The 24,063-nt window shown below is 42.6% G+C and overlaps 1 protein-coding gene across 2 annotated transcripts in view; it reads left to right on the top strand.

Annotated features, from left to right (window-relative positions):
- The window catches only part of fat1a (FAT atypical cadherin 1a), a 76,711-nt gene that overhangs the window by 39,920 nt on the left and 12,728 nt on the right, over positions 1-24,063 (top strand). For both annotated transcript variants that reach the window (XM_083927546.1, XM_083927545.1), the window contains exons 8-15: positions 4,315-4,590; positions 4,824-5,034; positions 5,963-10,036; positions 10,663-10,859; positions 10,979-11,132; positions 12,431-12,664; positions 15,404-15,790; positions 23,045-23,259. In XM_083927546.1, the coding sequence (XP_083783672.1) occupies positions 4,315-4,590; positions 4,824-5,034; positions 5,963-10,036; positions 10,663-10,859; positions 10,979-11,132; positions 12,431-12,664; positions 15,404-15,790; positions 23,045-23,259 (5,748 nt within the window). The remainder of the gene's footprint in view (positions 1-4,314; positions 4,591-4,823; positions 5,035-5,962; positions 10,037-10,662; positions 10,860-10,978; positions 11,133-12,430; positions 12,665-15,403; positions 15,791-23,044; positions 23,260-24,063) is intronic.

Below are 24,063 nucleotides of genomic sequence, written 5' to 3'. Positions count from 1 at the left end.
GGCCAGTTGTATGGGATATGCTGAGAGCCAAATAGGTGACTGAAAAATGGCATACGGTGTTATCGAAGACTCTAGCAATCCCCAGATATGTTGGGCTAATAATAAATGCATCTCTGAAAGTGGAAATGTATTGTTAATTGTATTTTCTACAAAAATGTGTTGTCTAAACCCCCACACCTCTATGGTTTCGTTGTTTTGAAAATGTGAATTTAAATGAGATCAATCCACTAATGTTCTTAGTGGAGTAGCTTTCCTTCATTACCTGCATATTTGGTCAAATATTGTTCCAGTCGCTTTACTTGGACATATTTGCGGGGGAGTCTTAAATGTCCTGAGGATTCAGCATACTGTTACAGGAAAGCCATCTGAGTGTTTTGGCTACTAACTTGTTTATCCGATTACATTGTTCAGCATTGACAGTATTTGCTCAGTCAGCAGGGGTTTTAACAGAAACTCTAAATGAACTTCTTGCTGGGAAGTGCATGGTTTTTGTAACAGTGAGTTACCAATCATACCAATGTGTCAAACCACACTGAAATGTATTCATTTACTTTTTGAGATGGGCTTACTCGTGTTTTCAAGGCGCACATGTAATTTTAACCCCTTAGTTAATCCACTTAATTGTACAGAAGTAGGATTAACCATTGAACATTTGTAGCAAAATCTTATAGTCTGTAGATTATTACGTAAAACACAGATGTTGAGCAATCAATTTTCTCTCTCTGTGCTTGCAACATTAAAACAGATCCAAACGAAGAGATCATTTTCATTAAGAAATGATATGCAAAAGAGTTGTTTGTCATTGCATATGAATATGTTTTCTCTGCATACAGCATGTGGTTTAACTTTTAAAAAGTCATACAGAAATTCCACTGCAAATTAGATCTACCTGATCAGACACATGCAGTTCACCTCGTGAAAGCTCAATGTTGAACTTATCTATTCCTCAAATCAAAGTCATGTGAAAGCTGTGCTGCCAGACAGACTGGCCTATTTTCTCTCTCCTTTGGAATGTTTCCCCCCCCTTTTTTATTCTCTCTCTCTTTATCTCTCTCTCTCTCTCTCTCCTTCAAGTCGTCTTTGTCTTTCTTTCTGATTTTTTTTTCCTTTTTCAAAGCTCCACATTTATTGGCCAGGTATGCAGGGATGATGATTAGTCTGTTTGGGTAGAATAAAATGCAAACAAGAGCGCTGGACCTCTGTGGGTAGTGGGCTGTGTTAATCCTGTTTTGGGAACACGTTGGAGTGCTCGGTGCCAGTGGCCTGCCTTTGCCCAGAACCTGCCACCTGGCCGGGGTGCTTCCTCTCCTACGCAAGACACAGGAGGACAATGAGTACAATGAGAGCCCCCATGTGTCCTTTGCTGGATACACAAAACACAAAAGGTGTTTTCGTTATTCAGAAGGCTTTGTTTTTTTTTTGTGATCTCTTAAGCACACTTTTGTTTTTGGAGGTTTATGTTATTTTTTAATGACAGTGACAAACTGTGAGCTGGAAATTGAAAATAACCTGCATGGAACAGGGGTGATATCAGTATGAGGCTTATAGTTTGTGGGAGGTCTATGGGAAACAGTCAGCCTTCCTGTAATGTGCTTTCCATTTGACCATTGTAGTTCTATGAAGGTGTCTCTAAAGGCTCAGCTGATGTAGACGAGGGGTGCCACATTCTAGCTCGGGCACCTCATAGTCAGGAGCTAAGCCAACAAGGCAGACTCGGCATGCAGCCCAGCCTCCCTTCCCCCATCTCCAGCTATATGACATCCTCCCTTGGCCATGCAGAAGTACCTCAAGCTGTTCTGCTAACAATCTGTTCCTGCTCTCCTGTTTCTCTTGTGATATCAGTCCACATTACAAATACTCTCTTTATGTCTCTCTCGAATGTTCACCTCATTCACCCATACTTATATGTTTTCTTTCCTTTGGTATCAAAGCTGACTATTATATCTAGGACTAGGTGTTATTTCCTGGCCTTTTTTTTTTTGCATTTTATTCTCCGTTGCGTCTTTTGTTTGTGAATTTCCTTTCATTCCAACCCACAACCTGTGTTTTCTAAATTTTACCATTTCCCATAGCTTTCTTTGTTTTTTTAACCGTCACTTTTCTTTCATACTCTCCTCTCACCCTCACAGCACTTTTTTTTCTTTAGTATCTCCATCTGTCACGTCTGTGTCTCAGTCTCAATCTTGTTCCTCTCCAGCATTCCCAGAGGAAGCCATATACAAAGACTACAGAATTTTCTTCTACAGCAGCAATTCTGCTGCAGTCAGGCTGTATCATACTTTGTGATATTTGGGGGTAAAGTTCCTTTGAAGTGTTGTAGAGCCTCCTTGCAAAAGTAAAGACGAGTTTGTGTGCATACGGAGGCTGAATAGCCTTTTGTGTGCCTTCTAAACCATCTGAAATAGGACATTGTGGATAGATGTGGATACCACTGACCAGGTTCTATTCCTTTCTGCTTCTTGACAGCACTATCAGCTCTCGCCACCTTCCTCGCTATTCACAAGACGTGTTATCTGACGCCCGCCAGATTGAGACACATTGGACAAACTATTTTTGTGGATGCATGTGTGAAAGAGCACATTGTATGAGCCTGCGTGTGTGTATGTGTGTGTTCGTGTGTGTGTGTGTGTGTGTGTGTGTGTGTGTTTGTGAGTGAGTGAGCATGTGTGCGTGAGTGCGTGCATGTGTAAAAGGTGGATTGTGAGTAGTCACAGATCTGGTGCTATATGATGTCTGGCATGACATGAGAAGACATGCTTGGAATGAGATAGTTCGTCAGCCTGCTGAGGCTGCAACATACACTTGAGGCCAATTTCATAAGCCTCTTCAGGGTTAATTCCTCATTGAAAAATTGTATTTGTTTTACATTACATATCCTTATTAGCAGTGTGACATGGGTTGCAAATGACACATGACTTGTGGCAAACAGCCAGTTTACAGCAGTGACAGACAGCATGCAGCCCAATGCTCCCCCTGCAAGATGGCATCTGTGAGATTAAGCAGCAATGCCAACATCACAGCACACAGCAGATTGTAAATGTTATCAGTGCTGTCAGGTTGAGTCTATATTTGTCTCTGTAGTCTCATAGTGATCAACAAACAGTATTATGGCAAAAAACAACAGTTGGCATTTGTGTTGACCAGAGATCTGACAAATCCTGGTCAGTTAGTGAGCTGTTAACTGGTCAGAGCTTTTGTGACTATAGTCCCCTTTAGTGTTCCTGCACCAAACAGCATGGCTTTTGCCGTTTCCTTACGGGACATCACCCCCTGGTGTTTGGTATGCAGGTGTCTAATCTGGGCTGATCCCTTTGTTCCCTATGTTTGGCAACGGCAGAAGCCCCTCGCTGGTCTGGGAAGCAGAGATGGCATTCCAGCAGCTCTCCATAATCCTCTGTCGGAAGTCCAGTAGACGAGTGGCTGGTGTTGATAAAACATGCTCCCAGTGGAATTTTACAGTTTGGGGATGTTAGTTTCTTTGTTGTGCATGTGGCAAAAAACACAGCGACTGCACGTTTTGCTGTCCAAAGCAAGAAGTGTAGTGTAGAGATTTGTTTAATGGATTTGAACTGTTTGTGAAAACCTTAGCAGAATATTCAATCTGCCAAACAGCAACACAAAACCAACCTAAAAGTAGTATTACTTTTAGACATGATATATATATAGATATATACATACATATATATTAATATCCCTGAAGTCTTCTAACTTTCAACAGTTTATGGCTCCCTGTTAAATAGTTAATCACACATACTCTCAAGTGATCACTTGCTCCTGTACATAGCCCACAGTTAATTTTGATGCATTGTGGTTTGATGCATCATTGATTTCTTGTTTTCCCTGTTAGCAGCATCAAGTAGCGATTCAGTTACAGTATTGCTTTTGCCATCATATGTATTGATCTGGTCTATATCTACACATTGCTGCGTATTTCTGAAGAGCATGGGAGAATTATTTAAATTTTTTGTGTGTATGTTAAGACGCAGAGCAGAGGGACTGAAAATTAAAATAGGATCATTAACATGTCTTTTGACCATCTGAGTGTACAGAACATGTATTGTTTATAAAAAAGTATTAAGTAAATTAATTGTCGCTCTTTTTTCTGGTTAATATTGGGTTTGAGAGTGTGTAATGTGTGTTTTCGTATACCAAAATACACAACGACAGAATATTGAATGGCTCAAAATGGCTCAGATAATAATTATTTTCACATTATGTACAGTTAGTCTGGTGTTGAAGATATATATTCCCTGCAATTTCCCAGCTTGGGATCAATAATGTATTTCTATTCTATTCTATGTTTTTCTCCTTTAGGTGCTTATCCGTGTCATTGACACCAACAACCACCGGCCGCAGTTCTCTCAGCAGGTGTATGAAGTTAATGTCCCTGAAGACAAACCAGCAGGGACCGAGGTACTGCAGATCAGTGCCGTAGACAGAGACGAGAAGAACAAACTGACCTTTACACTCCTGAGCAGCACCGATCCCTTCAGCCTGAGGAAGTTCCGACTAGACCCAGGAACAGGCACTCTGTACACCGCTGAGCGGCTGGATCATGAAACTATGCATCGTCACATCCTCACCGTCATGGTAGGAATCAGTCAACACTGGCAATTTAACAATGGTTAATGGTTTAATGCAGTTTATTTTGAAATAGTTTGAATTAAACATCCATGAAATTATGATAAGCATGTTTGTTTCTATGGTTTTCAAAATACAAATAAATTGCTGTCTTATTAAAGCTGAAGTATCCCTTGAGGGCTCTAACACTGTCACTGTTTTTTTCCCTTTTCTTCTTCTCTCCTCTTTCTTTCTTTTTCTAGGTTCGAGACCAGGACATCCCAGTAAAGAGGAACCTTGTGCGTGTTATTGTCAATGTGGATGACACCAATGACAATGCACCCTGGTTTGTAGACACACCTTACTCTGGACGTGTGTTTGAATCTGCAGCTGTCGGCTCGGCTGTGCTCCAGGTCACAGCTCTTGACAAAGACAAGGGCTATAACGCAGAAATTGTCTACAGCATCGAATCAGGTAAATTCACATGAAGTTGCTGTGCCACTCTGTTGAGACACCATTTTCCTAGCTTTTTTTTACATAGCAGAAAGCTTTCATTGTAAATGCATGCAAATTAAATCAGCTCGTAAAAATGTATGAGTCATCTTGAGTCCTGCTGCCCACTGGATCTTGATCATGAATGGAATACTTCACAGAGAGGAGGAGAGTTTTGAAGAGTTTGTTGAGAGGATCTCCAAATACGTGGGAGATGGAGAGAATCCCCCTCAGAATTTCCCACAATGGTTTTCTTAAACAATATGCTGTTGTATGAGAACACGAAACATGTGGCTATTAGGTTTTTGTTTTGATATATGCATATTTGACATAGCTAAGATGACTTAATGTATTGAATAATAGCTTGCTTTTGTTTTGAGTGAAACTGATAGTTTCGGCAGACTGGCGTAGAATCACATTAGCATTTCTGACATTTCAAATGTGACAACATCTTCCTGCTACTTACACTAAACAAAATTATTATCTTTTTTACCATATATGTTTTGCATTCATTAGCAGTAGGGATGGGAATTGAGAACCAAGCCAGTTGAGAACCAATAACAAACTGGAATCAAACCCATGTGTCTGTGCTGCTGGAAACTTGCAGAGTCAGCAGTTTTTTCTTTGAAAAACTAAATAATAAAGAAAGCTGTACAAATATACTCTCATTTCATCTAGACTGTGTTCAGACTCAAAGATAATACAACAGTTGCCTTGATGCTAAAAATGTGTCGGCCTACCTTTTTTCCCACACGGAAAATTGATCAGGAATGAATAAAGAATTGAACCGTACAATTGTTGCCAATAAAATATTATCAATCCCCATCTCTAAATAGCAGCCAGATATCACAGATCACAATGACAATCAGCCACATAAATATATTCTTCTTTTGTCATCTCTTTCTTACAGGAAACGTTGCGAACTCATTTGCCATCGACCCTGTTCTTGGAACAATTACAGTAGCCAAAGAGCTTGATCGCAGCAGAAAGACCCCGTATGAACTCACCGTTAAGGCATCTGATAATGGAATACTCCCACTGTCAACTACAGCCACTGTACACATTCTGGTAACAGTTTCGGACAATGCAGCCCCCAGATTCACCGAAAAAGAGTACTCCACAGAAGTCAGTGAATCAGTCCATCCAGGAAGTTTTGTGAGCTTGGTCACAGCCGACAGCCAGTCATCTGTTTTCTATCAAATAAAAGGCGGCAACATCAACAACGCATTTGATATAAACCCTAACTCAGGAGTCGTTGTTACCCAAAAAGCTTTAGATTATGAGACCACTTCTCAATACAAGCTCATCATACAGGGCACCAACATGGCAGGACTTGCCAGCAACGCCACTCTTCTGATTCATTTAAAAGATGAAAATGACAATCCTCCAATCTTTCTCCAGAGGGAATTCAAAGGAATAATCAGCGAGTCGGCCCCTGTCAACAGTGTTGTTCTGACCCGTGAAAACACTCCTTTTGTCATTCGTGCCTCTGATACTGATTGCGACCAGAATGCCATGCTCATCTATCAAATTGTCGAACCTTTTGCACATAACTATTTTGCTATTGACTCAAGCACTGGAGCCATCAGAATCACAACAGCTTTAGATTATGAACAGCGTAGTGTATTCCGCTTCACAGTCCAGGTCCATGATCTGGGAATGCCACGCCTGTTTGCAGAGATGCCGGCCAACGTTACCATTGAAGTTATTGATGTTAATGACTGTCCACCCGTTTTTAGCCAAGAACTGTATGAAACGACTGTCATAGTGCCAACATACAAAGGAGTGGAAGTCATTAAAGTCAACGCTACAGACTCAGACTCTGGGCCCAACTCCAAACTTCTCTTCTCCATCGCTGAGGGAAATATCGGTGATAAATTTAAAATTGATCCAAATGCAGGCATAATTTCTATTCAGAATGTCACACAACTCAGGAGCAGATATGAATTAAAGATTAGAGTTTCCGATGGTAGATTTGCTGCTGTTGCCACTGTAAAGATACACGTGAAGGAAAACAAGGAGAGTAAGCTTAAGTTCACCAGGGAGTCCTACAAAGCCTACGTCAAAGAAAACTCTTCTGAGAAGAAAACACTGGTGGTAATTGCTACTGTTGGGAACCAGGTGAACGAGCCCTTGTTTTACAAAATTTTGAACCCTGACAGCAGGTTTAAAATTAGCCACACATCTGGAGTAATCTCAACCACTGGCATTCCATTCGATCGCGAGGCACAGGACACATTTGATATAGTTGTTCAAGTCTCCAGAGAGGACCAATCTGAAGATGGGGCTCACGTTCTAGTAACTGTCACTGTAGAAGATGTAAATGACAACAAGCCTATGTTTGTGAACCTTCCCTATCACGCCCTAGTTCAGATGGATGCAGAGGAAGGCCATGTCATCCGACAAGTCACAGCCATGGACAAAGATATTGGCCCGAATTCAGAGATCCATTATCAGCTGAAGGAACACCAGGAGCACTTTCAAATTTCCCCCTCTGGTGAAATCTCCCTCAAAAAGAAATTTGAAGAGGAGTCACTTAACACAGACTTTGTCATTGTTGTTATGGCAAAGGATAATGGAGAGACAGCACTCTCAGCTGAAGTAGAGGTGCCAATAACAGTGGTGAACAAAGCAATGCCAATATTTGAGAAGCCTTTTTACAGCATTGAAATCCCTGAAAACACTCAGCTACACACACCTGTACTTCATGTACAGGCCAATGATTCTGAAGGCCCTCGTATTGTGTACACCATCTCTGAGGGTGATCCGTTCAAACAGTTCTCAATTGATTTCAACACAGGTGTAATCCATGTGATACAGCCTCTGGACTTTGAGACACATCCCGCCTACAAGTTAAATGTAAGAGCCACGGATTCTCTGACTGGAGCACACTCTGAAGTGTTTGTTGATATCATACTGGAAGATGTTAATGACAATGCCCCTGTTTTCCTCTCAAAGGCCTACAATGCCAATATTTCAGAGGCCTCTGTCATTGGTACTACCATTTTGCAAGTTGATGCCATTGATTCTGATACTGGCAATAACCAAGAAGTATTCTTTCAGCTGGTTGAGGAAAAGGGGAAGAGTTCAGATTATTTCACCATTGAGCGTGACACAGGAATAATCTCTACAGCTCAAGTTCTTGATAATGAGGAGATCCAACAGCACAAGTTGAGAGTCCGTGTTGTGGATGGAGGAGTTCCAGCCCTATCTAGTGATGTCATTGTGACCGTAGACGTTACCGACCTGAATGACAATGCTCCAGTATTTACAGAGCACACTTACAAAACCACTGTTAGCGAATTGGCCCCACGTGGACACTTCATCACCCAAGTCCAGGCGTCTGATGCTGATAGCTCAGACTCCAATAATTTGGAGTTTTCCATTATATCCGGCAATGAGGATCAGAACTTTTCCATCAACAAACAAACAGGTGCCATTTCCATTTCCAACCATCGTAGGCCCCATATGCAGCCTCTTTACAACCTCAATGTATCAGTATCAGACGGTGTATTCAGAAGCTCAGCCCTTGTCGTGGTAGCAGTTACTGGCGCCAACTTCCACAACCCCACCTTCTCTCAGGTTGACTATGTGGTAGAACTTATTGAAAACTCACCGATTGGTACCTTGGTAGCAGAAGCAAAAGCGGCAGATGATGACGATGGCATTTATGGGCAAATTACATATCAGATTGTTAATGACTTTGCAAAAGACAAGTTCACTGTCAGTGAAAATGGAGAAATCTTTGCTCTAGAGAGCCTTGATCGAGAGAATACCGTTGAAAAAGTTATTCCTATTTCTCTAATAGCTAAAGACGGTGGTGGAAAAGTTGGATTTTCTGTAGTCAATGTCATTCTCACAGATGTCAATGACAATGCCCCACAATTCAGGGCAGCTGAATACAAAGCCACTATTGCATCAGATGTTCCAAGAGGAACCTCTGTAATTAAAATTGCTGCTTCAGACATGGATGAGGGAAGCAATGCTGACATTGAGTATTCAATCGAAGCAGATGTTGAAAATGTGGAGGAGAACTTTGAAATCCACCCAACCTCTGGGGTCATTATAACCAAAGAGAGTCTCATTGGACTTGAAAATGAGCTCTATGCATTCTTTGTGAGGGCAAAGGATACTGGGAATCCATCCAAACATTCTGTTGTACAGGTTTACATCAGGATTGTTGCACCAGAAACACCAATTCCCAAGTTCGCTGAACCACATTACCGCTACACAATTGCTGAAGATCTTCCCATTGGCACAGAGATCGATATTATTCAGGCTGTAAGCGAGCAACCAGTTGTTTACAGCCTTGTGAAGGGCAACACCCCTGAGAGCAATGAAGATGAGGTATTTGTTGTAGACCGAGACAGCGGAGCCTTGAAGCTTCAAAAGAACCTTGACCATGAGACGACCAAATGGTACCAGCTCACTTTGCTTTCCCAAACCAAAAATGAGAATTATGACATTGTGGCATCTGTTAATGTAAACATTCAAGTGAAAGACCTTAATGACAACAAACCTGTCTTTGAGTCAGACCCTTACAAGGCTGTCATTGTGGAAAACCTTCCAAGTGGAGCTCAAGTGATCCAAGTCAAAGCCACTGACCAAGACTCCGGAACCAACGGTCATGTTGTTTATAGCCTCGACCCCAAGCAGAACTTGCAGGAAATCTCTGAGCTGTTTGCTGTTAATAGTGAAACTGGATGGGTGACCACCTTAAAAGAGCTAGACCGTGAAAAGATGAACAAATACACAATCGCCATCCTAGCCACAGACCAAGGCGACAAAGTCCAACACGTTAACGGCACCAGAGTGGAGGTAGCAGTCGCTGACGTGAACGACAACCCGCCCCGCTTCACTGCAGAGATTTACAAAGGCACAGTGAGTGAAGATGACCCTCCTCCCAGCGGAGTGATCGCTATACTCAGCACCACAGATGATGATTCTGAGGACATCAATAAACAAGTGAACTACTTCATCACAGGTGGGCGTTTATTATTTTGTGAAACACACAATAAGTGAGCCCAGAGAGTTTACTCCTTGCTCGTTTGTGTAACAGTTTTTCATAAACAGAGCTTAGGGAGGATTGTCTGTTTATGACCCTTAATATGATTATAATATCTCATCTTTAAAACATTACACAGTCCTATTATCAGTTAGGAGTCTGAGTTATCACCTAATCTGTTGAAGCTCAAATATATTATGGCCATCATAATACAGAAATTTATAATTATCTGAATAATGCTTTGCAATAGACTTGGGGGAAATACTTCCTCTGGTGTTAATTAGCAAGTGTGAAAAACTATGCCAAGTCTGTGAATAACAAGAGAAATTACAATCCAACATTAGTCCATGTGCATTTTCTGTTGGTTTCTTGGTTTGCTTGTATATAAAAATATATTTGATTTAGAAATAAGGATTTGCTCTGTGAAGTACTGATGAATACTTAAAGGACAATTTCAGCAATAATTTATAGATATTTAGTGGAATGTAGTTTCAAATATAGGACAGACCCTTATGCTCGTGTCTTTTTAATGACTCCGGCTGCTTTTCCTGCCTTTGAGTTGTTTATCGTTCTGAAGTGGTATTTTTCTTTTCTACATCAAACAGGAGGGGACCCACTTGGCCAATTTGCCATTGAACACATTCAGAATGAATGGAAGGTCCTTGTCAGGAAGCCCTTGGACCGTGAAAAGAAGGACAATTATCTCCTTAACATTACTGCCAGTGACGGCATCTTCACTGCCAAAGCCGTTGTAGAGGTCAAGGTGCTGGATGCCAATGACAACAGCCCTGTTTGCGAAAAGGTAAAGTCCATTTTCCTCGACTGTGTTGTAATCTTAGCACCTAATTTGCGTTTGTTTTGTCTTCCTGGTATTCATAAATTCCCCTTTTCTGTTTTCCCATTACTCCATCCGTACCTCAGTCCCTGTATAGTGAGAGCGTCCCAGAGGACTCCCCTGCTGGCAGGCTCATCTTGCAAGTCTCTGCCACGGATGCTGATATCCGCTCAAATGCCCAAATCTCTTATGAGCTCCAGGGAGTTGGATCTGAATTGTTCATCATTGACTCTGATACAGGTGTGTATCTGTGGGTTGAATAAAAGAATGGATGCAAATGCTTATGTGTGTGAAGAACAGTGCTCGTGTGATGTTTTATGGTCAAAATAGTAATACATTCCATATGATTAATACACGTCCTTCCTTTCTTTCTGAAGCTTTTTTTTGTCCACAGTCATTGAGTTAGATGTTGGGATGCAGCATGTGGAACACTCATGTTATAGTCTCTCGTGAAACAGTCTTGGCCCTCTGCTTCGAGCCACAAAATCAAAAAGGCAGCTCAGCGGGACAGCAGTCTTAACAGTGTACACTCTAGTTGTGATCCCTCTGAAAAATGTTAGTCTTTGTTTTATTTGTGTTTCTGTATGTGTGTTAATCATTATCAGCAATAGAGGAGGTAAGCGCGTTTTCTTGTGCCCAGTTGTTATTTTCTTATTCGTTTTTAAAAGAGCCAGGAACATTTCCCCACAGGGCGACTGAAAGACCCAAACAATGGCACTAAAATACAGAGTTGTACACTTAAATTGAATTCATGACTGCTATACTTCTTGCCTGCAAATAATTGCTTCTGGGAGGTCTTCTAAATCAGAGATCCCATCTAGCTGCTAAGATGGAAAAAAGAAGGAGAAAACAGAGAAAACAATGCCAGTTAATCACACCAACTGTTTTTTTAAATGCAAAGTTTAAGAATGAAAGGACAAAACAAACTTAGATTCAAACAGCTATACAACACATCTTCTGCTGCATAAAAATCCTCAGTAATGGCAAATCTCAGCTTTAATATGCTGAGAGACTTACACCGAGGCAGCAAAACCATCGAACTGTGTTTTGGCAACCCTCATTATTGAGTTTCCAACAGCAGTGCTACTGTTATGAAGAGGGGATGTTTTTTTTCAGTGCCGACAAGTAGGATTATTGCAGATGAGGACCGCCAAGAGGCTGTGGAGTTTTCCAGAGGTTGCGGTAATGTTGGCTGCCTCACATCCCAGGACACTTCCAAGCTGCTCTTAGCTGCCAACGTTGATGGTTTCCTTCACCCACTCTGTTTGCCATTTTCTCCCTCATCTCGCGCTTCAATTACTTATTTATCCCCCTCTTCTCTCTCTTGAAAAGCCGTCCGTTGTGGATGTTTTTTACTTGGTTAGTAGACGGCAGACAAGGCGCAGTGCAGAATAAACATAGTTTGTCTTCTTATAAGCTCAATATCTTGTTTAATTGCTTACACAGATTTAATATATGTCTGTAAGTTGAATGTTTTTCAAGGAGTGCGTCTCTTTATGCTTGTCTATTTTGCTAAAATTCTTCTGTCTCACCTTCAGGGGAGTTGAAGACTCTACAGCCCCTAGACCGTGAGGAGCGAGACGAGCACAGGTTCAAAATGCGGGCGGTGGACGGAGGAGGGCGGTACTGCGAGGCTGACATCCACATCACTGTGGAAGACATCAATGACAACCCACCTCAGTTCTCATCCGATCCCTACACCATTACAGTCTTTGAGAACACTGAGATGGGGACATATGTGGCAAAACTGCTGGCAAACGATCTTGATACTGGTGAGTGTATTCTCAGACACAATCTTTCCATGGCCGAGTACTCCAGAAATAAACAATAGATTACCTCAAAAAATGTTTATGTAAAGCAAGGAAAGTGAGTCCACTGCCTGCTATAATGTTCGCTAAGCCTTGCTTTCTTATTTACTGTCGCTACGCCTGTCGGGCTGCCCGTTCACACACAGCATTTTGCAGCCTTCTATGATTTGTTTTTAAATGATAACAATGTAAAAAGAGTCTCAAATTTCATCTTGGCGAAAAGTCAGCAACTTCGTCTATTTATCCACTTTTGTGATTTTAGTTTTTGACAGACCAAAATAAAAACACCGCCACCCTCCAAATTGAGTATTGCTTTCACAGCCCCTTGCACACTGCCTCAACATTTGGATACAATACACATGTGCAATCCAATATACAAACTACGTTTTAAATAAACCTTTAAGAGCTCTTGCTCGTCGCCAAGGCCTGTACATCATGCTTAAAATGCAAATAGGAAGGCAAACAAAAGTATTACAATGAATCATCAATGATCAGACTGAAAAAAGCACACGTGTTTCAAGAATATACATTTGAAAGTTTTTTTTTTAGCATAATTAGATATACAGGTATATGCACATGCAAATATAAATGTGGACTCATAATGCACATTACGTTATTATTATCTTTCCTCAGTGAAACTGAATTACACTAAATGGCAAGAGGGAGGGATAACAAATGTGGAATTTCATGAATGATCAACCCCTCAAATTAAAAGCTCCATTACACTCTAATGAAATTCCTCTCTCTTCAAGCTGAATTCTCAAAAGGGCTGATTCCAATTTTCCATTTGCCTGCTGCAAAGCCACAGGGACACATATTTATCTCTGGTATCTTCACCTTTCAGCAAACACAGCCAACCACTGAGAGGCTCACATGTGGATAAGACCGTGACCTTAAAACCATGCAGTTAAACAGTCATTTAAGCTCCTTGAGACTTTTGGATCTGCCGTTCCAGATTACACCTTTAGTCTTCACTGTTAGAGAATCGACGCCCTCTTTGTCTTTTTCCCTTTTCCAGTCCCTCGTATTGGACGGACTGACAGCTTGACACAATGAAAGGGGTGCTAGAATTGTGTCCCTCAGAGAGAAACCTTGAATGGCATAAAGAAAACACTGGTATTATTTCTACCCTGAGGCATTGCTTGCACAAACTTTGCTTCACATTTTGAATATCAAGGATAAGGATACTTGAAGAAAAAAAAAGTGCTTCCCGCAGTTTAGCCAGGGGCAATAATTATTGAGAGTTACTCTGAGTGAAGCAGAGGGAGATTGGATTAGTATTTCTAACACATGGAGAGCTCTTTTCTGTGCCTGTCTAGTAGTTAATTTTTTTATTTAGTTGCAAGCTTGAAGTACCAGTGCCAAGTTGCAAGCCACATGGAGAGTGTACTGGGAGAATTAGGCGTTGTAACTTTGACCCAGTTCACTCACTTCAGTCAACTGTCTTAGCAGGCAACCTTCAAAATTGGACGCCTAATGTAACTCTCCTACAAAGAGAAAGGGTTGTTTTATCCTCCACTGATATTTGACTCTGCATATCTCTGTGAGGACTCATTCTTGGCACTAACTGCTGTGTGCCACTGCATCAACCCATTTGGCTGGAAGATGTTTGATGCTTACCTACATTGCTTGCTCCTCAGTTTAGCCTGATGTTACACTCTCTGAATGGCAACACTTATCAGTACATGATGGTTATGAACCAGACAGATTAACAGATCCAGACCAGTGGCCTTGATCTGTGATAAACTAAAGTTATGCGAGTACACATTCCTTCTGTGATTCTGCTTCATCCTTTATCACTCCTTTTGGATTCAAGTGTCTCTCTTTGCCCTCTGTACTGCTGTGCTGTTATTTATTTTTTTTATGCAGTTTCATCAGTCATTTTGTTTGCTCTATAACATTTTAGAAAACATGTTTTGACAGCCTAAAAGTCCAAACCCAAAGATATTCAGTTTACCATCATGGCAAAGATGTTGCCGAATAATTTTTTATCAATCGACTCCTTCCAGCTCTTAATTTGATATTAAAAACTCCGACAATGGGACAGAGATGAGCATACAATCACAAAAACACCTGTATGAAACAATGTAGCCAATGGAAATTCAGCACAACTACAATTAAACAATTGTCTCAAGGATGATCAAACCAGATAAAAGTGATGGGAAGCCATATGAGCAGGGCTCCCCCTGGTAGTCCCTCTAGCACGATAATGAGATCCTCAGAAGACAGGGGCACTTACCTGATAAATGGGAATATAATAGCGGATTCCAAATGGGGGCCACCTGCAGAAAGGCATTATGATTATTATTGTGATCCGTCTCTGTCTTGTTGCTGGAAGCGTCTTGCTAGTGGGAGGACATGAGTTATGAGGATGGCATGGATTAGACGTGTACAGGTCCTATTTTTCAGAGGCTGTGTGAAAGATGGATTTGTCGCAATCAGAAAAGAGGGTGACATTTCAACATTTCAAGAATCAATACATCAGTATGATAATCAATATGCTTCTTACGCCCTGTACTTATAGTATTTCTGTTGATGTAGCTTTTTATTTAATAGGTGTAGATAACATTTTACTCTGCAGTTTAATTGCTGAGATGTGGGTACATAGACATGTTGTACTGAGGTGTCACAGGTTAATGAACAGGAATGATCTTCCAAACTTTGCAAAATAAACACAGAATTGTCCTTTTTCTGTCATCCCAGGTCTCAACGGCGACATCCTCTACTCATTGGTCGGTTCTGCTGACGGATTTTTCTCAATTAACGAGAACACCGGTGTAATAAGCCTGGAACGTCCCCTAGACCGAGAGGTGCAGTCAACATACGAGCTGAAGGCCCTCGCCAGTGACCAGGGCTCCCCGAGTCTTTCCTCACTGTGCCAGGTGGTGATCTCCGTCCTGGACATCAACGACAATCCGCCAGTGTTCGAGCACCGTGAATACACAGCTACTGTGTCCGAGGATGTGGCGGCGGGCACACAATTGCTTAGAGTGCAGGCGGCCAGTCGGGACACTGAGGCTAATGGAGAGATCTCTTACACCATCATCAGTGGGAATGAGCACGGCATGTTCAGCGTGGACCACCGCACTGGTATGTGGTAGCATGAAATCTTTTCTTTTAGCTTTGCCTTTACTGTGCTCTTGACTTTCTCCTTATTGGTGTAACAGAACTTTAGTATGACTTTCAATCCAATTATATTGGATATTAAATTCCCCCCCAAAAATTACCCCATTAAAATTACATTAACAGTCACCACAGGGGTTAAAGGTACCCGTTGACGTTTTTGACCACTAGTAGCACTGTGGAGCAATGCTTTTACAAGTGTGTTCCTGTTGTTTACATCTTGTATGCACAGGAGGAGGCACATTCCTGCCAGCTTTCATACTAATGCACTGTCTGTAAGGTGCAAATAAAGCATAGCAGTACAGCAATAAAAAGGCATTGATGCCTAACTAAAATATTTTTTAAAAATCAGCTTTTTGCAAATGTTTTATGACCAAGGCAATATGTTTATCGGGTTTGTTAGGCTTCAAGAATACACACAGTGCAGATTATTTTGTTTACAAAAACATCAACAGGGCACATGGTGTTAAACATCTAGAGCGTCATCGCCCATGCCTTCTTATTGTTGTTGAGTCTACATAGCCTGCATTCCTGTCTTAACATTATCATGGCATCATGCTAAACAACCAAAAAAATGTCAGTAACTTTAAGCTCAAACATTTTATCTCGCATGTGAATTCTTACAAATGAAAACATTTGCGAATGAAACTCGCTGCAATCCGTGTTCTACCCGTACTGAATTGCAGGTCGAACTGTGGCTAGCTTCATCACTGCAACGTGACACCAAAGAAAAGAAAATTAATTATTTTCTGTTGTCTAGTAGCAAGCAGTAATGTAAGTTAGAGCAGCTGAGCCAAGCATTACTTTTGAATTTTAAATTAGAATCAATGAGAGATGGCGATTTGACTTCTGGTTTGCGGTGCATTATAGCTGACGTTTGCATCTAGACTTACTTAGAATTACTCACAGTAGGTTATCGTACATTACATGGATATTAGAAGCACCTGATGATATATATATTTTTTTTTGGTGTGCTGTGGTGTCGTAGGGACTATTTAGATTGTTCTTGACGTGTGAATTCTTCAATTCAATTCAATTTTATTTATAGTGTCAAATCATAACCAAAGTTATCTCAGGACACTTTACAGAGTAGGTAAAGACCCAACAATTCCCCCATAGAGTACGGTGGCAACGAAAACCTTCCCTATAACAGGCAGGAACGTCGGACAGACCCAGCTCTGTGGAGGACGGTCATCTGTCTTGACCGGTTGGGGAGGAAGAAAAGGAGAGAGAAAGAGAGAAACACAAAGATAGACAAAAGACAGAGAGACTGACACACTTCCAGAGATGCAAGCAGCCAGCGAGTAACAGTAACTATAACAATATCTATAGTAATGTGAACATGACCCACATGTTATGGCAGTCTGCATAGCAGAACAGCAGGAACACGCACATCCAAGGTGACAGAACATGAAAATGAAAATAATTATGACAAAATGATGAGTAGGGGCAATAGCAGCTACGATACAGCAAGACATACCACTGATGGTGTTTTTATGGCTACAGATTTTATAATTTATAAAAGTAGTGACAGAATAAATGACTAATAGTTATTGAAGTAGCAGGAAGCGTCAGTAGGCACCACCACGATCAGCAGAGACCTGCACACAGGACCAGGGCAGCAGGCATCACCACCATCAGCAGGGACCAGCACACAGGACCACGGCAGCAAGCACCACCACGATCAGCAGAGACCAACAATCAGGTCCACAGCAGCAGGCACTAACACCATCGGCAGAGACCTTCATACAGGACCACAGGACCACAGCAACAGGCATCACCACCATCAGCCGAGACGTGCGCGCAGGAACAGGGCAGCAGGCAGCACCCCCATCAGCAGGAACCTGATACACAGGACCAAGGCAGCAGGCACTACCACTGTCAGCAGAGACCTACACACAGGACCAGGGCAGCAGGCACCACCAGCACCAGCAGAGACTAGCACACAGGACCACGGCAGCAGGCACCACCCCCATCAGCAGGGGCCTGATATACAGGACCAAGGCAGCAGGCTCTACCAAAATCAGCAGTGACCCACAGGACTACGGCAGTAGGCACCACCACGATCAGCAGAGACCTCGGAGATGACAAAGCACAAACAACTCCGGGGAAGAAGTTGAATTAATAACATGCATTGATGAGACATGAATGACATAGAGAGGAGAGAATCTCAGAGTATTAGGAAAGGTAATATTTCCCCTTGCAGACTAGGCTTATAGCAGCATCATTAAACTGAACGGACGCAGCTTTAAGAATAACAACAGCAACACATCTGAGAGCTCGTAAGCCCTAGCTGTAAGCTTTATCAAAAAGGAAAGTTTTAAGTTTACTCTTAAATATGGGGACAGTGTCTGCCTCCCGAATAACACTTGGGAGTTGGTTCCACAAGAGAGGAGCTTGGTAACTGAAGGCTCTGCCTCCCCTTCTATTTTTGGAGACTCTAGGAACGACAAGTAGCCCTGCATTTTCTGAGCGCAGTGATCGAGTTGGGTGATACGGTACTATGAGCTCTTTAAGATACGACGGGGCCAGACCAATAAGAGCTTTATAGGTAAGGAGAAGGATTTTAAAGTCTATTCTAGATTTTACAGGTAGCCAGTGCAGAGAAGCTAATACAGGAGAAATATGTTCTCTTCGGTTTGTTTTAGTTAGTACACGAGCTGCAGCATTTTGTACCAACTGGAGACTCTTAACAGACTTATTGGAGCAGCCTGATAATAAGGAATTGCAATAGTCCAGCCTAGAAGTAACAAATGCATGGACTAGTTTTTCTGCATCTTTCTGAGACATAATGTTCCTAATTTTTGCAATATTACGCAGGTGAAAATATGCAGTCCTTGTTGTTAGTTTTATGTGAGAATCGAAGGACATATCCTGATCAAAGATAACACCCAGATTCCTTACTGTGGTGCTGGAGGACAACACAACATCATCCAGAGTAACAATGTCTGTAGCTATTGAGTTTCGGAGGCCTTCAGGGCCAAGTACAATAACTTCAGTTTTATCTGAGTTTAACATCAGAAAATTGCAGGTCATCCAGCTTTTTATTTCCTTAATGCACATTTGAAGTTTATCTACCTGATGGGTTTCATCTGGTTTGATTGATAAATATAATTGTGTATCATCAGCATAACAATGAAAATGTATGGAGTGCTTCCTTATAATATTTCCTAAGGGAAGCATATATAAGGTGAAAAGAATCGGTCCAAGGACAGAGCCCTGTGGGACTCCGTAACTAACTTTAGTGTGCATGGAGGATTTGTCGTTAACATGTACAAACTGAGATCTATCTGATAAATATGACTTAAACCAGCTCAGTGCGGTTCCTTTAATGCCGATCAGATGCTCCAGTCTGTGTAGCAGGATGTGATGGTCAATAGTGTCGAAGGCAGCACTAAGATCTAGTAAGACAAGCACAGAGACAAGTCCTTTGTCTGAAGCTATTAGAAGGTCGTTGGTAATTTTTATCAGTGCTGTCTCAGTGCTATGATTCGCTCTAAATCCTGACTGGAAGTCTTCAAGTAACTCATTATTATGTAGAAAGTCGCACAACTGATTGGCAACTAATTTCTCGAGGATCTTAGAGAGAAAGGGAAGGTTAGATATAGGTCTATAGTTGGCTAGTACCTCAGGATCAAGACTGGGCTTTTTAAGAAGAGGTTTAATTACAGCTACTTTAAAAGACTGTGGTACATAACCGGCTGATAAAGACATGTTAATCATATCTAATACAGGAGTGTCAACTAAAGGTAACACTTCTTTGAGTAACCTGGTTGGAATAGAGTCTAGGAGACAAGTAGAAGGTTTTGATGCTGAAATAGTAGAGGTTAATTTGTTAAGGTCGACCGGAGAAAAGCAGTCCAAAAATATATCAGGTCGTACAGTTGTTTCTAAGGTTCCTGGGTTTGATGAAAGAATAGTGCCAAGCGAGTTGATTTTGTCTCGAATAGTTATAATTTTGTCATTAAAGAAGGTCATGAAGTCGTTACTGCTGAGGGTTATAGGAATACATGGCTCAATAGAGCTGTGGCTCTCTGTCAGCCTGGCTACAGTGCTGAAAAGAAATCTAGGATTGTTCTTATTCTCCTCTATTAAAGATGAGTAATATGCTGCTCTGGCGTTACGGAGGGCCTTCCTATATGTCTTTAGACTTTCATGCCAAGCTAAGTGAGATTCCTCCAATTTAGTAGAGCGCCATTTACTTTCTAATTTTCGCGATATTTGTTTTAGTTCCCGGGTTTGTGAGTTATACCACGGAGCTAACTTCCTCTGTTTTATTTTCTTCTTTTTTAACGGAGCAACAGAGTCGAGTGTTTTTCTTAGTGAGCAAGCAACACTGTCAACAAAATGGTCAATTTCAGAGAGACAAACGTTAGTGCAGGACTCTTGAATATTAGGATAAGGCATTAAAGTAAATGCAGATGGAATCGCTTCCTTAAATTTTGTTACAGCACTATCAGATAAACATCTAGTGTAGAAACTTTTGCCCAGAGGTGAGTAGTCCTGTAATATGAATTCAAAAGTTATTAAATAATGGTCTGATAAAATAGGATTCTGTGAAAAGACTATTAAGTCATTGATTTCCACACCATAAGCCAAAACAAGGTCGAGGGTGTGATTAAAACAGTGAGTAGGTTCATGTATACACTGACTAAAACCAATCGAATCTAATAGAGAGATAAACGCAGTACTAAGGCTATTAACAACATCAACGTGAATATTAAAATCTCCTACAATGATTACTTTGTCAGATTTAAGGACTAAATTTGATAGAAACTCTGAGAATTCAGACAGAAATTCAGAGTAGGGACCGGGAGCCCGGTACACTATAACGAGTATAATCGGCTGCACAGTTTTCCAGGTTGAATGTGAAAGACTAAGAACAAGACTTTCAAATGAATTATAATTTAGTTTAGGTTTAGGGTTTATTAATAGGCCTGAGTCATAAATAGCTGCAACGCCTCCTCCTCGTCTACTGCCTCGAGGAATATGAGTATTAATATGACTGGGAGGAGTGGATTCATTTAGGCTAACATATTCTTCGGGACGCAGCCAGGTTTCAGTCAGACAGAGAACATCAATATGGTTGTCTGATATCAGATCATTTATTAATACAGCTTTAGATGACAGAGATCTGATGTTTAAAAGTCCACATTTTATTCTCTGATTTTGTTGCATTATCGCAGATTTGGTGTTGATTTGCATCAAGTTTTTCTGTATAGCTCCTCTTCTGTTCATTTTTGATTTAATTAATGTAGATGATCGTGGGGCACACAGCGTTTGTATAGGATACTGAGCTGTAAAGTGATCCACAGAGCTCACGGAGAGTTGTGTAAGACTGCAGCTATGCTTGCTGTGTGCTTGCGGTATGGGCAGCGCAGAGAGGTGAATTAAACTCTGACTCTGCATCCTGATCCCAACACTGGGTTTTTGTCAGGAGGTGGTGGAGGTGCAGGACTCGATAGTCAGGTCAATGTTTGCAGACAAAAGTCTTGACCCTTCTTGGTTAGGGTGCAGGCCATCGCGTCTAAAAAGCTTGGGTCTTCTAAAAAAAGTCGTGAAGTTGTCCACGAATGGAATGCCCTTCCCCAGGCAGTGTCCTTTAAGCCATAGGTGAAGCTGGCGGAGGCGGCTGTACATGACGTCACCAAAACGGGGCGGGGGAAGCGGGCCGGAGATGATCACACGCTTCCCTGTGTTCAGCAGGTGGTCCACCATGGACCTGAAGTCCTGCTTGAGGACCTCGGACTGGCGTTTCTTCAAGTCGTTGGTGCCGGCTTGCAGCACCAGCGTGGAGGCCGACCTGTGTTGTGAACACAGCTGGAGGGCGGAGCACTCAACGTCCCTGACGCGGGCTCCAGGGTAGCAGAAAGTCTGGCCGCAGCGCACCCTCACGTGTCTGACCATCGAGGTTCCGACAACCAGCACGGGAGGGGAAATGCGCTGCCTCGCGGCTGCTCCTAACCGGGGCGGAGCAGGGGGGTTGGTTTGGGCGAGCGGACCCCGGCTCCTGGGTCGGCGAGAGCCACGACTGACTCTGTGGGCGGATGCCGGAGTCGAGCTGGTGCGCGCACCGAGCGGGGGAAACTCCTGCAGGCTTAGGACGTCAAACCTGTTATCCAGTGGTAGATCCGGAGGCGGAAGGGGGAGAGATCGGCGAGCCCCAGTGCCCCTGTTCACCCTCGACCAGGGTTCCCTCGGCTTGAGTGGAGTTGAGCTCACCAGGCCCGGGGCCGCAACTCCGTTCTCCCTGGTGGAGCACTGCCACTCCGCGGGGAGAAGGCAGGAGGAGGAGGGCGCCGATGACTTGGGCCTGGCACCCTGTTGCTGCCAGCGGGACTCGGTGAGTGTTGGTGCCGAAGTTCCGGTGGTGATGGAGCCAGTCCATGGCAGGGTGGTGTTGTCGGCAGCCGTCATGGTACGGTCACCAGCGCCGGAAGCCTTAAGATGGGCGAGGAACTTCGCCTGAGTTGAGGCGACGTTGGAAAATTCCAGGAGGATTTTGTTCTTCTCCATGAGGTCAGCCTTCAGTCCAGAGACGTTCTCCCTCAGCTTTGAGAGCGTGGGGAGACAGGACTCGCACACAGCCATCATGTTGCAGCCTGTGCAGTCTGTGCTGTGGATCCGTCACCCCGGGGCACAGTACCGTCACAGGTAGGAGAGTTAAATGAAATTACGTTACGGCCTTGGGGCCGAAAGTTCCGGGAGATCCCTTTTTACTCCTGGGCAGGCAGCCCACTTCACCAGTTGTTTTTAGATCCCGCTGAGTTGAAGAAATGTTTAAAAATTGGCGCCTCGCTAGTGCGATTCGGCGTCACGACTTCCGTGTTTTACTTCTCCGGTGTGATCAGAGGCAACCACAGGCCCGATCGTTAAATGCTTCGGTCGATCGGTTGAAGAAATTAATACAATAGAAGCTGGGCACGAGTGATTGCAAATATGAAATCGATAAATTAAGTTAAAAACAATATTTTCCGGAGCCGAGGTGGCGGGAAACCCGGTGAATTCAAACGAATTCAAACGACGCTGCGCATGCGTATGTGTAGGTGACGTAGACAGTACAAAGCAATGCAATACAGACCAATACCAGTACAGACCAATACAGACCTCTAGGTGGCGGCGGCGGAGTTAGAACCGCCGCCGCCACCAGGTAGGAAGAGATGGTGACATAGCACCATCTCTTCCTACCTGTCTGACCTTCTGCTGTCTCTTTCTACTCAGGTGATATCTTTGTGATCGAGCCGTTAGATTACGAGGTCTCCCACGAATACTACATCACCATAGAGGCTACAGATGGCGGCTCACCACCTCTCAGTGACATGGCTACTGTGAACATCAACCTGACGGATGTCAATGACAACACACCTGTCTTTAGCCAGGACATCTACACAGCCGTCGTCAGCGAGGACACTGAGCTGGGAAAGACTGTGATGGCGGTAAGAATATACATACTGTCTTTAGGGACATACTGTATAGTGATTGCTTTTTAGGGGGCAGTAACTTATAATTACAACAAAGCTGCATGCAGGGAGAAATTAATGTTCATCTACCTTCCCTAACTTTCCTCCAGCTAGATCTGTCAGTTTGTTCACCTTCTCACTCAGTCGTTATTTCTCCCTTACAGCCTTTCTCCTCGGTGCATAACTCACCGCGCACACAATCGCATATCTGCACCTGTGGCAAATCACCATCTGGTGGACAGCTAAATTAGGACCAGTGCTCTTCATGCTCACTGCACCGCTATTCTCATGCATTATCTGACAAACATGCTCAAGCAGTTTAAATGAAAGGCCTTGGACTCATTAAGCCCCTATCCTAGATAAGGCATCCAGCATGTTAAATGTTCTCTCCATCTATTTCTGTCGACCCTCCGTCCACCTCTCCCCCCTTTCCTCATAAAAGACCTTTGCTTATGGCCATTTATCCGTGTGTCTAATGTACCTGAATATAAATGATCCATCCGAAAATTAGATTTTAATACCTGCCATTGTCTCAGACTTGTAAATCTTCTCTGTCTGCTGATTTCCCCGGGGATCCCTTTCAATAAGTGACAGTTGGTGGGTTTAAAGCCTGAGTGTGTGTGTGTGTGTGTTCCTGTGTGTGTTTAGGAGGAAGTCGCACAGGAGAAACAATTGGTTGTATGCATCTGTATGATGTGGCGATAGCAAGGCTGCAACTTAAGATTATTTTCATATTTGGTTCATCAGCTGATTTTATGTTCGATAAATAGATTAATTGTT

This window comes from Echiichthys vipera (assembly GCF_963691815.1).
Source record: "Echiichthys vipera genome assembly, chromosome: 2".
Classification (NCBI taxonomy): domain Eukaryota; kingdom Metazoa; phylum Chordata; class Actinopteri; order Perciformes; family Trachinidae; genus Echiichthys; species Echiichthys vipera.
This window is presented reverse-complemented; position numbering and strand designations above follow the sequence as displayed.